Source organism: Pseudonaja textilis, chromosome 1, assembly GCF_049901715.1.
Source record: "Pseudonaja textilis isolate UNSWEBS1 chromosome 1, rPseTex1.2, whole genome shotgun sequence".
Taxonomy (NCBI): Eukaryota; Metazoa; Chordata; class Lepidosauria; order Squamata; family Elapidae; genus Pseudonaja; species Pseudonaja textilis.
In genome coordinates this window covers 125446317-125461822 of record NC_141990.1, presented here as the reverse complement: position 1 = coordinate 125461822, position 15506 = coordinate 125446317, and the positions used below count along the sequence as shown (strand labels likewise).

At 41.2% G+C, this 15506-nt stretch overlaps 1 protein-coding gene across 1 annotated transcript in view; it reads right to left on the bottom strand.

Annotated features, from left to right (window-relative positions):
• CSMD1 (CUB and Sushi multiple domains 1) overlaps positions 1 to 15506 on the bottom strand; it is a 1143868-nt gene that overhangs the window by 498229 nt on the left and 630133 nt on the right. The window contains exon 4 of the mRNA XM_087916392.1: positions 14118 to 14312. Within this exon, the coding sequence (XP_087772518.1) occupies positions 14118 to 14312 (195 nt within the window). The remainder of the gene's footprint in view (positions 1 to 14117; positions 14313 to 15506) is intronic.

Genomic DNA, 15506 nt, shown 5'->3' with positions numbered 1-15506 from the left:
CACTCAACAATCATGATTTAACATCTGCAATGATTCACTTAACAACTGTGGAAAGGAAGGTTGTAAAAAGGGACAAAACTCTCCTAACAAATGTATCATTTAGCAACTTAAAATTTGGACTCAATTGTGGTCATAAATCAAGGACCACCTGTATTGTCCTGTTATACTGTATTTTCCCCCTTATGGCTGAATGGCTTTACTTTAGTTTTGGAGGTTTTGAAAGATTAGTTATTGCACCTTCCCCCTATGTACTTTATACTAAAGATGCATCTTTTGAATTTGATAGTAAGTTTAAGGTCCTGAAGAAGGAACACCAGAGTTTTATGTGCCGAAACCAGACAATGCAGAAAAAGAATGAGTTATGTGTTTTATCCCTGCTAGCAAAATACAAATTACTTTTCATGGTTCACTTGGAACCTTTTGACTTAAGAACAAGAGGTACCATTGAGAAGCTGCCTAAGCAAATATTATAACCGGTGGAATTGGGTGGAAACAATCAGTTGTTTAGAGATGCATTGTTCGTCAAGGACATTTGTATCTAGTGGTTAGGGAAGTGTGTCTATTCAGAGTCTGCTTGGAGTCTTATTCCCATAAAAGTGAAGGAGAGGGCAAAGCATAGCTAAGTGGATCTGGCTTCGTAGAGACATCACAGCAGGTGAGCTGCAGAAAAAAAGGCTTCACAGATTATACTCTAATATCTTGCCTTTCTGAGATATAGATGGGAATTGAAAATTCTTTTATTATCACCTTAAATTGAAGGTTTTTTTAAAAAAAAATAAAGCTATTGGCTTTACATGCTTTGTGCAGCAACAGTATATCAATACAGTTGAAATAGAATTTTTCAAATATATCATGAGCTTTCAGCTCACCCATTACAGAAAGAATGCAACCTTTAGAAGATCTCACATCATCATACCCTCCTGGATTCTGCCCAGACAGGCAGACATTCAACCAAAAAAATAATAATTCCCACAAGACAGAAAGCAAAAAACATGCTACGTGCCATCACCTGAAGTGGACTTTATTGGCCTAATCCAGCATCCTAATCCTGTAAACAAAACAGTAGTCATTCTTTAAAAGATGATTGAGCAGACCCTTGCCTTTTCACTGCTTGTGTGGTGCTTTTCCAACTTTGGATGAAGGTCAGGAGAATGCAGGAAATTCTCAACGAAATCTATAGCGAGCTATGGGAAATCTATGAGAGTCAGCATGAGAAAAAAAATATGGTGTACTCTACAGAACCTTTGAATTTGTAGAAGAGGTAAACCTTGGCCACACTGGGAGAGCTGGTTGAGATGACATATTCCAGTTTGGATGGTGGCACAAAGGGTACCCCCCGACACAAATATATATATATTTGTTCATATAGACTGTCTCTCCTCTGAATAAGCCAAACACCCTTATGCCAACATTATCGATATATTGCCCTTTGTCTTGTGGGAACTATTTTAATTGAACGTCTGCCTGTTTGGGCAGAAACCAAGAGAGTACAGGAAAGGAGAGGTCTTTGCAAATATATACTTTCTTTCTGAAATGAGTGAGCTGAAGTCACTTCCTTTGCTTCTGCATCTATTGTTGGAGCATATATTTGGATAACCATCGTATTAAAAAGATTGTGCACAAAGCACCTCCTTCTCTTGTCAGTATCAGCCAAACCAGTTAGATCTATTGAGATAATTGCTTTTAAACCCTATGCCTTGTGGAATTTGGGGTATTAAGGTGAGGAGAGGCTGTTTTTGTGTCATGCAAAAAGCCTCCCTGTGAAGATCAGGCAGTCTCCCCGCTTTGCTAGTTCGTTGGAAGTTCTTGAAAGCTAAGATATTTTGGAGACTCTTTTCCTGGTTTGATGTTGCTATCTTTCTTTCTCGTTTCTTTTTATCTGAAGTTGTTACGCTGTTTTTATGTTTTAGCTTTAACACTGTGTATTTTAAGTCATATACAATATTTTCTGTGTTACAAAGTTTGTTTTAATTGCACCAACCTAGATATATCTTGAATAAATATATAAAGAAAATTATTCACTGGTTTGTATAGAATCTTTGCTATAGCCTTCCTACCTAGGAAAGTTAATATTGTTCTTTCTTTGCTTTTCAGGTTCCGGGTAGTAAATAGTATGAGTTTCTGACTGCAAGTATCCTGTTTAGATTCAACAACACCTAAGATGTCAATCTATAGTCAATTTATTTTATTTTTCATTGAATTGTGCTTTCCTATTCATGCCTCTTACATTCCATGTTTCCATTATAATTTTGTCTTTTCAGCTTTGGATAGATTTTTCCTGCATGATAACATCAGCAACTAGATATCTTTAATCTATTTCAGAAATACTGAACAGTACTGAACCATCCAGAGCAATTCTCCAGTAGCAGGTTAAATGACATCCCAACTGAAGAGACCATCATGTGGCACTATCTCTTCCACCATTTTATATTTTCTGTTTGCAAGAGTAGTTTACCATTATTATTATTTCCTGTACAATGTGAAATGATGATTCTGCCACTAAAGTGATCCTCCTCCTCCCACAGCTTCTTACTCTCCATTATAAATGCCTGCTTGTTTTAGCAGTAGCACTTAGACTTATATATCAATTCATAGTGCTTTTACAGCCCTAAGTGGTTTACAGAGTCATCATATTACTCCGAGCAATCTGGCTCCTCATTTTACCAACCTCGAATAGATGGAAGGCTGAGAACCTTGATAAGGATTGAACTGCTGGCAATGGACAAAGTCATCCTGCAATACATGGCTCATAGCTTTAGCTGGGAGAGTGGGATGACCTCCAGCTCTAAGATGGCCCTGCTATTGATAAACAGTCTTCGCATTTGCTCCCAATGTTCTTCACACATCCCTTCCAGGAATACACTATGTGCCTGAGGTAAAAGATTGAGCCGTTACATATAAAATAGAGCTTCTTACAAGAATGGGTGTTTATTTGCTTATTCAAGTAGCAATCACAGATGTAAACCTGCATTTATTGTGCAGTCTGGGTTTAAACAAATCAATGGATGAAACAGGGTGAGCAATTAGGCAGTCATTTTTATTTTACTGGGAACCCAGACATTGTTCCATTCCATTTCCATGCCCAGCAACAGACCAAATTTAATAAATGGCTTAAGATTCCTTTTACTTCATTATACCACAGAGTAACTGATAAAAACACCATTATATTTTAAACATTATAGACTACAAAATCAATAATTAGATAGACCTGATGTTTCTTCCAATCCTGTCACTCTGTTCTTTGAAGATTTTATTTTTCTTTACCACTCCTAGCTAGCAATAGAAAAGATGCAATTAAAAACTTGAGTGTCATATTAGAAAGCTCTGCCAAGTGACATATTGTCATTTCCAGTCACATTATGAAAGGCTTATCAATTAAAGAAAATTGCAGCTTTAGACAGCCCCAAATGAAATATAAACATACATTATTTAGTAACCCGTATTAAAAGTATCTGCAAAATAGCTAATGGACCTTTATTAGAAGGCATCTTGTTCTAGAAATCTTTGGAAAAAAGTTTATAAATTAGAGTATTTCTTTGCTCAGCAAGATCTAAAAGGAAAACAATAAGGGACACTTCAAAATATCTTGATGGTGCATTGTTTGTATTTGATTAGCTATTTATTGAAATTATGTTCTGCACTGACATTAAAGCATCCCATTACAGTCATTAAATTATATTTGATAGTGCCAAACTGACAATTTATTCAAGTCACAACATTTAGAAACAAGACATTGACTTATGCATCCAGGTAACAATGCAACTTCAGGAAACTTACCCAGAACAAAAATAACAATGCTCAATGTTTCTTTTTAATATGGAAGGTAAAATATTCACAGTGATCTGTAGGGAGAGGATTGGGAAATTGTGGTAGGGAATGACAGAAGTGCAAAAAGTTTTAATTCAAATAATGCAACTTGCATCAGATATTGTGACAGAAATACCAAATTATACTTTGAGCAATGGAACCATGATACATGTGTCATCATTTTAATGTCACCATGGCTTAGTATAGATACTGCTGAAAGGTTATGTACTATCAGCTTAAAGAAAGGTTCAGCTTAAGAAATGTTTACCATTCCATGGTTCTTTTGCACCATTTTTCACTAATAGTGCATTACTGTATTGATCTAAGCCTTTGGTTTAGTGGATTGTGCAAATCCAACCTGTTCAAAGGCAACCTAAGCTATTGTGGGTTTACTTAATAATCATGTTTAAACAGGCCACAGCTTTGCATGATACAGCTGGTCCCTGACTTATATCCACAATCGGGACCATATTCATTGCTAAGCAAGCTGGTTGTTCAGTGAATCATGCCTGATTTTATGACATTTTTTCAATGATTGCTAAATTAATTACTGCAGTTGTTAAGTGAACCACATGATCATTAATTGAATCTGACTTCTCCATTGATTTTGCTTGTTGGAAGCCAGCTGGTGAAGTTGCAAATGGCAATCACGTGACCCTGGGATGCTGCAGCTATCATAAATACATGTTGGTTGCCAAGTGCCCAAATTTTGATCAGATGACTATGGGGATGCTACAATGGTTGTAAGTATAAGAACTGGTTGTAAGTCACTTTTTTCAGTACTGTTGTAACTTCAAAAGATTGCTAAATGAATAGTTGAGGACTACCCTATGCAAATAGTGTATGTAAAGGCATAAAAATATACTGAGGATGCTACTGATAAGTGACTTAGAATAGTGGTGCTAATATGACAACATATCCACTAAATAGCTGCAAATTAGAGAGAAAGAAGACAGCACAGTTTTCCCTCCTATCTTTGTACAACTCTCAAAAGATCCAAATATCTCTGTGAAGAATAGAAGAAGCATGCCACCAACAATACAGAGAAGCATAAAAAATCCACCCATTGCTGGAAACAGGGGGAACAACCAAATTCAATTTACAGTGATTTGTAAGCCTGCCTATGAAATTTAAAATGGAAATGGAAATTCAGGAACATCAAGCAATAATTGGTGGCTGATTTGTCACCAACATGAGGGGCAACAAATTGTTGCATGTTGTGGTGGAATGTAGTCTGGATTCCCAGGAGGGAGGGGCTACTTTCCCAAGAGCACAGAGAAAGGAGAGCATGGGAAGTCTGGATAACAGAAAGAGGGTGAAAAGGGCTCCTCCCTAGCGATTCCCAGAATATGTTGTTATGTATTATTTAGCTGAAAATGATTTCTCAAAATATTTTCTCTTTAAAATGAAAGATCACCTTAAATTCTCTGAGAACATGATAAAGGAGACAAGTTACATATTTTAGTCTAATTTTAGCAGGGAGATCAGTTTAAATTCTGGAGACTTGGTTATATGAATAAGTATAATAAGTAACAATGGACTGCGTAATATAGACTATGAACACACTACAGAGGAACATCAGGGAGAATGTTGTACAAACTCACATGAAAGTCAACATGAATAAGGAATGGTAGAGGGTATTTTTGACACAAAAGTGAAGATATATGTGCTTGTTACCCTGATAGGGTTTATTTTTCCTTACTTGTATATGTTTCAGGTGGAAAATGTCAGAAATTCAGAATCCCATGATGGATACCTTCATTTTGCATGATAATTAGAGCCACAAATGAATCAACTATAAGCCAATATAGTTTATGGTTCAGTGTGTAAACCCCAAAACAGTATTAATCAAATAAAGTCTCAGTTTTATTAACCTAGACTGTGAGACAAGCACAATCTCACTGTTTTTTTTTTCTTTTTCTCTCTTTTAAACACAGATGTACATACTCAATACTTACAGTAGGTCAGCTTCTGAGGGCCAAGAGTTTTGGAAATAGCTTTTCTCGGTTTTGATATTTTAACTCATATTTCTGTCTTGCAAATTCTATGTAAGTGCTTCACAAGAAGAAATATTTCTGGAGCATTAAGCAAAATGATGGCAAAAGGGACGTTGGTCCTACCTGAACGCTTCTTCTCGGGGAGCCGAAGGGAGAATCTAGGCTGGGTAGTCTCTAGTCTCCTAGCTCTGCAGACTGAGTTGAAAAAACTAAGGACACACCCCCTGGTAACGGTCCCCAGTTCTGAACGACGTTGAAGCGAATTCAGCTGCTCCTTGTCTTTAAACAGACAATTCATTGATACTGCGAAAAAAAGGGATATTTCCTCTCTATTCCGACCAGACAGAATTCAGGGTGGGACTGGATTCTCCCTTCGGCTCCCCAAGAAGAAGTGTTCAGGTAGGACCAATGCCCCTTCTCCACTGAGCTGAAGGGAGAATCCAGGCTGGGACATACCAAAGCTGGCTGATGGCTGTCCTACGGGTGGGAGCTGGATTGGCCGGAAGTCCCCACCTCTACATGCACACCCTGGAGGACTCGTCTTCCAAAGGACAGCTCTGCTGAGGCAAAGGAGTCAATTTTGTAATGTCTTATGAATGGGGTCACTGATGACCAGGCTGCAGCTCTACAAATGTCCAGAATCGATGCCTGCATTGCCCAGGCTGCGGTGGTCGCTGCACTTCTGGTTGAGTGCGCTGTGATCCTCCTGGGCACAGGAAGGCTCTGTAACTCATAGGCCCTTGCAATGCAGGCTCTGAGCCAGTGACCTACTGTGGAAGGTGTCACCCTGCGACCTAAAGTTGATGGCTGAAAGGAAACAAACAAGGCTTCCATCCTCCTAAAAGAAGATGTTCTTTTAATGTAAATACGGAGGGCCCTCCTAATGTCCAAGGTGTGCCATTTTTTCTCTAGCGCATAGGTATGCTCAGGGTAGAAATTAGGTGAAATCAACTCCTGGGAACGATGGAATAAGGAGTTCACCTTGGGCAGGAAGGTAGGGTCCAACTGCAGAACTACTCTGTCTGCATGGAATACACACAGATCCTTCCTGATGGATAAGGCTGCCAACTCCGAAATATGCCTGGCTGAGGTAATGGCCACCAAGAAGACCACCTTGCACATGAGAAGGTGAAGGCAGACTTCACGTAAAGGTTCAAATGGGGGAGAAGTTAGTGCCTGCAGGACCTTGGGCAAATCCCAGGTGGGGTAGCGGTGGACCACTGGTGGCCTCAGATTCATGCCCCCCCAAGGAAGGCTTTCACCCTAGGATGTTGGGCCAGAGAAGTACAGCCCTTGACCAAAATCACCGAGGTAAAGGCAGCCACCTGTCTCTTCAAGGTATTGGGAGTGAGACCTTTATTCAACCCGTCCTGTAGGAACTCTAATACCTTTGCAACAGAAACTCCAGAGGGTTCCAATTGGTGATCAGTGCACCAACTGCAGAAAATCTTCCACATTGCATTATATATCCTGGTCGTGGAAGGTCTTCTGGCTGCCTGGATGGTCTGAATGACCTTTGTGGAAAACTTCTACCATTTCAGGATCCCCCGCTCAAGCACCAGACGGTCAACCGAAACAAGGCTGGATCAGACCCTGGCTGAGGGAGATCTTGTGCCAGGGAATTCTCCAGGGTCTGGCAACTGACAGGCCCATCAGGTCAGCGAACCAAGGACGCCTGGGCCAGTAAGGGGCTACCAAGAGAACTTCTGCCCTTTCTATCAGTACTTTCCTGATTGCCCCTGGAATCAGGGGAAGGGGGGGAGGCATACAATAGTCCCTGGGGCCACCTGCACTGGAGGTGACCCCTTCTGCTCCTCAGGCAGGGAATCGAGCTAAGAACCTTGGGAGGTGTGTGTTCTCTGGTGATGCAAAGAGATCCAGAATTGGGCGGCCGAAGCATTCCGTCATCTCCTGGAATAGACTGGGATGCAGTCGCCATTCTGACTGGTCAACTGTGGCCCTGCTCAACCAGTCTGCCTGCACGTTGGATACTCCCGAGATATGTTCTGCTCGTAGGGACAACAGGTTTCTCTGCATCCACCTGCACAATTGAGTTGCTTCCTGAATTAGAGATCTGGACCATGTGCCCCCCTGGGCCTTGGTAGCCACATTGTCCATGAGGAGAAGCACATGTCTCCCCACCACCTCTTGCCTCAAATCCTTGAGCACTAAGTGGGCAGCCCTGAGCTCTAGCCAATTTATGTTGTGGGTGAGCTCCTCTCGTGATCACCTCCCCTGGGTGACCTGTGCTCCCAGGTGGGCCCCGCAACCATAGAGACTGCCGTTGGTGGTGATGGTAATCCTCTGGGGATCCCTGTACAAGCATCCCTGATCCATGGCTTGGGACTGCCACCAATGGAGGAAACGAAGTACTAGCAAGGGGATGCGAACCCTCCTTGGAGAGTCACCCTTGTTCACCCTCTGGTAAGGGAGCAGGAACCACTGAAGGGTTCGGGCATGGAAGCGGGCCCATGGAACAATCCCTATGCACGATATCATCTTGCCAAGAAGTTGAGACAGCAAGATGATAGGTGCCTCTCTGGAAGACAGGATCAGCAATGTGACTTCCCTGATACTATCTTGACGCTCCTGGGAGAGAAAAACCTGACCGGCCATGGTGTCTATAATGGCCCCCAAATGCAAAATCCGAGTCGATGGCACCAGGTGGCATTTGTCCAGGTTTGTCGAGAACCCATGCTCTCGAAGAATCCTGATTGTTGACATCAGAACCTCCTCCACCTGGGGTCTGGAAGAGGATGCTATCAGGATGTCGTCCAAATAGCATTGGATCCTTATGGGTAAGGTTCTGAGATGTGCCGCTACTGCTGCCAAGAGCTTGGTAAAAGTCCGAGGGGCTGATGACAGGCCGAACAGAAGAGCCCTGTACTGAAAATGGAGGCCGCAATAGCAAAACCTCAGGAACTGACGGTGGTTGGGGTGTATGGGCACATGGAGGTAGGCCTCCGTCAAGTCTACTGAGGCCAAAAAGTCTCCCTCCCACAGTCCCTCTAGAATGGAGTGGAGGGAGTGTATCTTGAACCGTCGGTAGATTAGATGTTTGTTGAGCCCCTTTAGGTTGAGGATTGCTCACCACCCCCGCCCCCCTGAGGCCCTTGGGATCACAAACAACATTGAATAGAAACCCTGTCTCTCCTGGTCCACTGGAACTGGCTGGATGGCCTGAATGTCCAGCAGATGGTGGGTTCCATGAGATCCCTCTTTGAGGGGTCCCTGGAGACAGGGCAACACACAAAGGCTCTTGGGGGGGAGGAGAGAAACTCTAGAGAGAGACCCGATCTTAAGGTTGACAGGATCCAAACATCCACCGTGGTCTGTTCCCACCTCTGCCAGAACAGTCCCAGATGGCCCCCTATGGGGGATGAGGCTCGGGCGGTCACTTGTTGCACCTGAAGGGTCTGTTGGAACCCCTAAAGGACCTTCTGCCCTCTTGCCTCTGATGCCCTCTGGCAGCAAAGGCCTGTCTATCGGCCTGAAAGGAGGATCTCTGAAAAAAGGGCCTACTTTGACGGGGAAAGCCTGTCCCAGCTTCCGTCTGTTTAAAGGAGGGCTTCCTGTAGTAGGGATGAGACCTGTAATCAAAGCGCCTTCCTTGGGAGGGCAGGATCTTTTGCTTGTCCCTAGTTTCTGTCAAAAAGGGATCCAGGGCTTCCCCAAAAAACCTCTCTCCCTTAAAGGGAGCCGACACCAGCTTCCATTTGGTTCTGATGTCCATCTGCCAATTTCTTAGCCAGAGAAGCCTGTGTGCTGTTATGGAAGAGGCCATGGTTCTGGAAGAAAATTTGGCTGATGTGAGGGTGGCATCCACAGTCAACTGAGTCGCAGCTATAATCTTATTCGGGTCCTGATGCACCCTGAGATCCTCAGGTGGGATTCTGTCCTGTAGCTGCCTCATCCACCGCAAAGAGGCCCGTGTAAAAAAGGATGCGGTCGTTGATGCTCTGATGGCCCAGGTGTCGGCTTGATGAGCTCTCCGGAGCACCATCTCCTCCTTCCGGTCCTCTGTCTTTAGAACATCCTCCGCATCAGGTGGGATAACAGTTGAGGAAGCTAGGGCTACCACTGGGCCATCTACCTTTGGCACTTCCATAATGTCCAAAAGGTCTTTGTACATCCCAGGGGACTCCCACCACTTTTTGATCAGGTTGAGAAACATCTGGGGCACAGGTACAGCGTCCACCACAGATGCTTTCTCAGTGAACAGGAAATCCTCCTGATCCTCTCCCTCAGTGGGAAGGTCCTGAGTGACCGTGTCCTTTTGAAGATGAGCCGTGTTCTTGGCTTTAACCAGCAGAGTCTTGAAAAGAGTTGGCTGGAAAAGGCCCTTAAAGGAGGGGGGACCTGCTACCTCCGACTCCTCATCCGAAAAATCCCTTTCTGGAAGGAGGTCTCTCTCGGAGCCATAAATTTGGCTGCTTTCTGAAGGGGAGGCCGAGCACTCTCTGAAGTGGACCGGCTGTTCAGCCCCTGCTCCTGCAGGACTCCTCTGCTAGTTTCCAAATAAGACAGCTGGCGCAGCTGGTTGACCTCTGCCTGCAATTCCTGTCATTGTCTGGGATATCCAGGCTCTCAAGAAGGATGGCATTTCTTGCATCTGGGTCTCCTCCGGCCATAAGCCAGCTGCTGTATGTGTAAAAGTGGCTGCAGGCACAGGTCTGGATCCACTGGAGACTTGGTCTGGGGCTCAGAAAAATTGTGAGAGGTCTCAGCCCTGATTTGGAGGTTACCCTGCAAATCGTGGGTACTTGAGACCAGGCCATCATATACTGCCTATCTGCCAGTTGGTCTGGCTGCCTGTCATCTTGAGGAGGCAAAGTTTGAGGGTTGGCTCTGTATTCAGCCATCTTGGAATCTCTCACTGCCCTGTCAAACTGTTTGTCTATGGCCTTTTCTCTATGCCTGGCCTGTCTATCCTCAGCCCTAGAGGATCTCTTAGGGGCTAGAGCCCTGGCTCTAATCCTAGCTGCTGCCTCCAGACCAGAAGACCTGGGCTTAGGGGATCCCTTTATAGCCTTCTCTACACCCTCAGCCTTCTCGCTGAGGAACTGACAATTCTTGATCATTTCCCTTGGCGGCCATCTTTGAGCCCGCCCAAAATAACTGTCACTTGACAGGGGTAGAGAAAGGGAGAAAGGAGTAAGAATAAACAAATAAAATAATAAAATAAAATAAAATAAAATAAAATAAAATAAAATAAAATAAAATAAAATAAAATAAAATAAAATAAAATAAAATAAAATAAAATAATAAAATAAATAAAATAAAATAAAATAAAATAATAAAATAAAATAAATAAAATAAAATAATAAATAAAATAAAATAAAATAAAATAAAATAAAATAAAATAAAATAAAATAAAATAAAATAAAATAAAATAAAATAAAATAAAATAAAATAAAATAAAATAAAATAAAATATTCAGCCTAAGCTGTCAGCTACAGCCACAGTAGCTGTCCACCACTTCAGGAGGCTAGTGCGACCCAAAGTGGTGAGCTCAGCCCAGTTCCACAATTCAAAAGCTGAGTCAAGGGGGAAAAAAAAGGTACGAAAAAATGAAAGTGCTAAACCGGCAAACCGACTAGCTGTCAAACCTGATCTAAGCCTCTCTGCGAAAAAAAGCTTAATCCAAGGGGTGAATATTCTTCTACAATCCTAACTATTCAGAGCCCTTAAAGGGAGGTCTGAACACACTGAGACCGAGTAAAGAACTGGGGACCGTTACCAGGGGATGTGTCCTCAGTTTTTTCAACTCAGTCTGCAGAGCTAGGAGACTAGAGACTACCCAGCCTGGATTCTCCCTTTGGCTCAGTGGAGAATTAGCAATTTTCTAATCTTCATAAAATTATCTTGATTCTTAACAGTCAGCAAAATCAGCAGAAAGTGCAATAGTCTGTTGCCCAAAGCATAAGGAAGTATACTGGACAAGAGTTGCCTTTAAATGAAACTAGTTGAATCCAATTACTTGAGTTTTTCAATGATATTGGTTGAACTTTAGGCTTCCATTCTAAGCACACTACTTGCTTAATTTTGGTTAAAGATAATTATGTGGCACAAATCTAGATTTTTGACTTGACTTAATTTGATTCTTGAATTGTTATCTTGAAATTTACACTGTCTAACCTCATATTTTTCCATTCAAACATATATGCTCAGTATATCCACTCAGAAAATAAGTATCTGAGTTTATCATCATTGCAAAAATAAAAATGAAAATGAAAGAATATTGTATTTAAAAAATGTGACTTTGTTTCCAACTTTTATGATTAAATGAACTTGCTTATAACTAGAGCCACAGAGTTTGCTACTCTGTTGTTCATTATTAACAGCAATCTTATCATTCAAATTAAACACTAGAACTAAATTTATTTTTTGTAAATTATTTTTGGAAGGAAAAGCATAATAATGATTAAGGACTTTAAGTTCCTATTTAATGATGAACTCCTGTAGGAATTATATATTGGTGCTGTGAGGGCTGAGTTCATATGCTTCACAGCAGATGCCTCAAATATCTTAATATTGTACAAAATTAGAATTGTTTTTCATGTTTTTCAGATCTTTTAAGCTTCTGTGGATTGAAAGCTTTGCAGTACCGTCTCCTTAAGCATCTTCAGATCACCAAGCAACACCCATATATTGTGACTTGTTGGAGAGTAGATTTTTTTTTAAAATTCTCACAATGAAAAAGAATCACAACAGGGAAAAAAAAAAGAAGAAGGATGGTTTGAGTGTTTGTTTGCCAAAGTGATATGCTGCTTATCTCACTGTCTCAAGTGAGTCAGGGCATAAATGTCAAAATATTAAAAACATTAAAATTAAGATTAGCAATGCTTAAATAAAAGGGTAAACCCATGACCACAGACAGTCAGGAGATGGACTTTTGTCTATCAATCAATCAACCACCTCCAGCATAGCATGCCCCCATCAGGGTCCCTAGTCAATTGGCAGAGCCAGGTTTTAAGGCCCTTCCAAAAACCAGAAGGGGAGGGACAGTTCTCATCTCTAGAGGCAAGATGTTCCAAAGGATAGGGGCCATAGCAGAGAAGGCTCTTCTCTTTGACCTCACTAACCAAATTTCCTTGGCTAATGTAGTCCAAAGAAAGTATCTTCTGCCAATGCAAGTGGGGCAAATCAATCCCATTAAGGCAAGATGGTACCACAGATATCCTGGTCTCATACTATGAATGGCTTTAAAGGCAATAATCAGCATCTTGTATTGGACACAGAAACAAACTGGCAACCAATGCAGTTTAGTGAAGTTATGTGTGCCAACCCCAGCATCTCTGGATCTGTCCATGCAAGGTTATCAGACAGATGTTACTTTAGTTATTTCCCTACTGACCAACTGGAGAGAGAAAAGAGGCAATAGTACAGTCATTTGCTCTGCATCTTAGGAACTCAGGATTGGGGTATCCATATGTGCAAAGCCAGCAGCCATGTGGAGGAAATCAAAGTATTTATGTGGAGTAGCATTGGAATGGGGAAAAATATTGAGATGGCTGCTCATTTTTTCCCCCAGTAAGACACTATTGGGCTCCATAAGGGCTGTCTTGTGACTCATAAGTAGCCCTCTTTTGCATTAGTGCTCACCTATTTCTACCTCTGAGGATGATGGGGGAATTTGGAGAAATAGGGAACTGCATTGCCTTTCTCTTATCTATTCAATCATGATTACATATTATTGTGTTTCATTTTCTGAAATGTTCACTGCAAAACATTCAGCCATTAAGACAAAAAAACAAACAGCTACTTGAAGATAATTTGGGATTCAAATCAGAACCACTGGAGAACAAGATCCCGGAGGAATGCATGCCCACTTATTAGCAGGGCCATGAATACTATTTTCCCTTTAAAAGGATCAATCATTTGTCTCATAGCTGGCCATATAAAATATAATGTCCAAACTCTTCTCTGTTTTTGTTCCTTTTTCTGTTGCCTGTTCTTCCAACTCTATACTATATTTTCATCTACTTTCCTCATGCTGAACACCCAAAACTGTTCAAAATTGGAATTAATTCCCATATAAATGAGTTGGTTTAGATTGGAAAGTGGATACTTCCATTAAAAGAGTAACATCTGTTCTAAAAGCACAACATTTTGTGTTTTATTCAACAGAGATTATCACAAACACCTGGTTCTGGCTGTGCTCATTTACAGTAGGAACACCATATGGGCATGTATTTGTCCTGGTTCAGTGTATGCTAGATCAGTGACAATGAAGGGATGTCAGCCTAGTTGTTTATTATGTCCTTGGTTCACATCTCCATGACAAGGTTTGTACTATTTTTAAAGCCTTACCTCTGCAAAATGGCACTGGGAAATCCCATGATGCTCCATTTCCAGGACTCATGAAACATGTCAGCACAGCATGGCCTTCCAGGATATAGCCTGCAATGCAACTGTATCGAATTTTATCTCCAATATTGAATCTTGTGCCATGAAGAATGCCTTTAGGTATTTCCCCAGGGTTGCCACAGGTATGGCTGGGTAGCACTATTAGGAAGAGAGAGAAAGAGACAGAGAAAAGGAAATTTAGCACAACAGAATATTCCCAATAAATTTTTTATTGACAAGGATTTCTTGTATAAGTCTCTTTTTGTCTTTGCTTCTCTGCTTTTATTCAGAGCAAATAAATTTCAATTAAAGTGTCAAAAATTCTCATGCCAGATCTAAATCTGTAATTTATAGTTTTCCTGAATTTTATACCTGAGAAAGTATTTTAGTTGTTTCAGCTGTTTAATTTACCACCTTTGTATTGCAGCATGCATACAATTGATGCATTTCTATAAAAAATCAATTGGAGTTTGGCCATTTGCTTCCATCTGATAGGGCCAGGGTACAATACTATTTATCTTACTATGTAGCATTTAATAGAGCAGTTTGCAAACAGAATTGCCTAAGAAGATTGACTGGCATATGATGTCAAGTAAGAGATCAGCCTGAAGCAAAAATCACCATCAACCATTTAAGTTTCCCCCATATAAGCTATAGTGGAATGATAGGGATTTGAGAAGGCAGAGGTTTGATTTGGAACTATTTACATGGAAGCCTCAAAGGATTATAGGATTTGGCTGACTTGCTCAGTCCAACAAACTAAGCAGGATTTGGAAGTATGTATACATGGAAAGAAAAACATCAAGAAAGTCTACAGTTGTTGGCTAGACCATGATATCTTATAGGCCAAATTATAACATGAGTTAATTTTGTTATCAGACTTTCTATGGTGATCTGGAACACAATCATGCCCACATGTAATTATGGTTGTTCTATATCGCAACAGAAGTGGACCTGATTTTTTTTATATATCATGGAGAATGATATTTTTGTTAAGACAAATCCTGTAAAGCTGAAGACCTTTCAGGATTTGCCTTAACAATAACTGGGTTTTCCTTGTTCAGAATCAGAAGCTTTGTTCTCCTCCCATCTCCATTTGAATGGAAAGTGACCCAGGAAAAGGGTGGTGTCATCTGACATTAGTTAAAACCAAAGCACATTAATCAGACTGTGTATTTCCATGTACTATGCAAATAAATTCTATCAAGGAGCCATGCATGTTCAGCATCATCATTTATTGGTTCCCATAAAGCACCTCAGTGATGAATTCAGCTTCCACGTGGTTAATACCAACTCAACAGTAGATTCAGATGATTAGGAAAGAAATTTTCCTCAAAAATGCTTACATACATT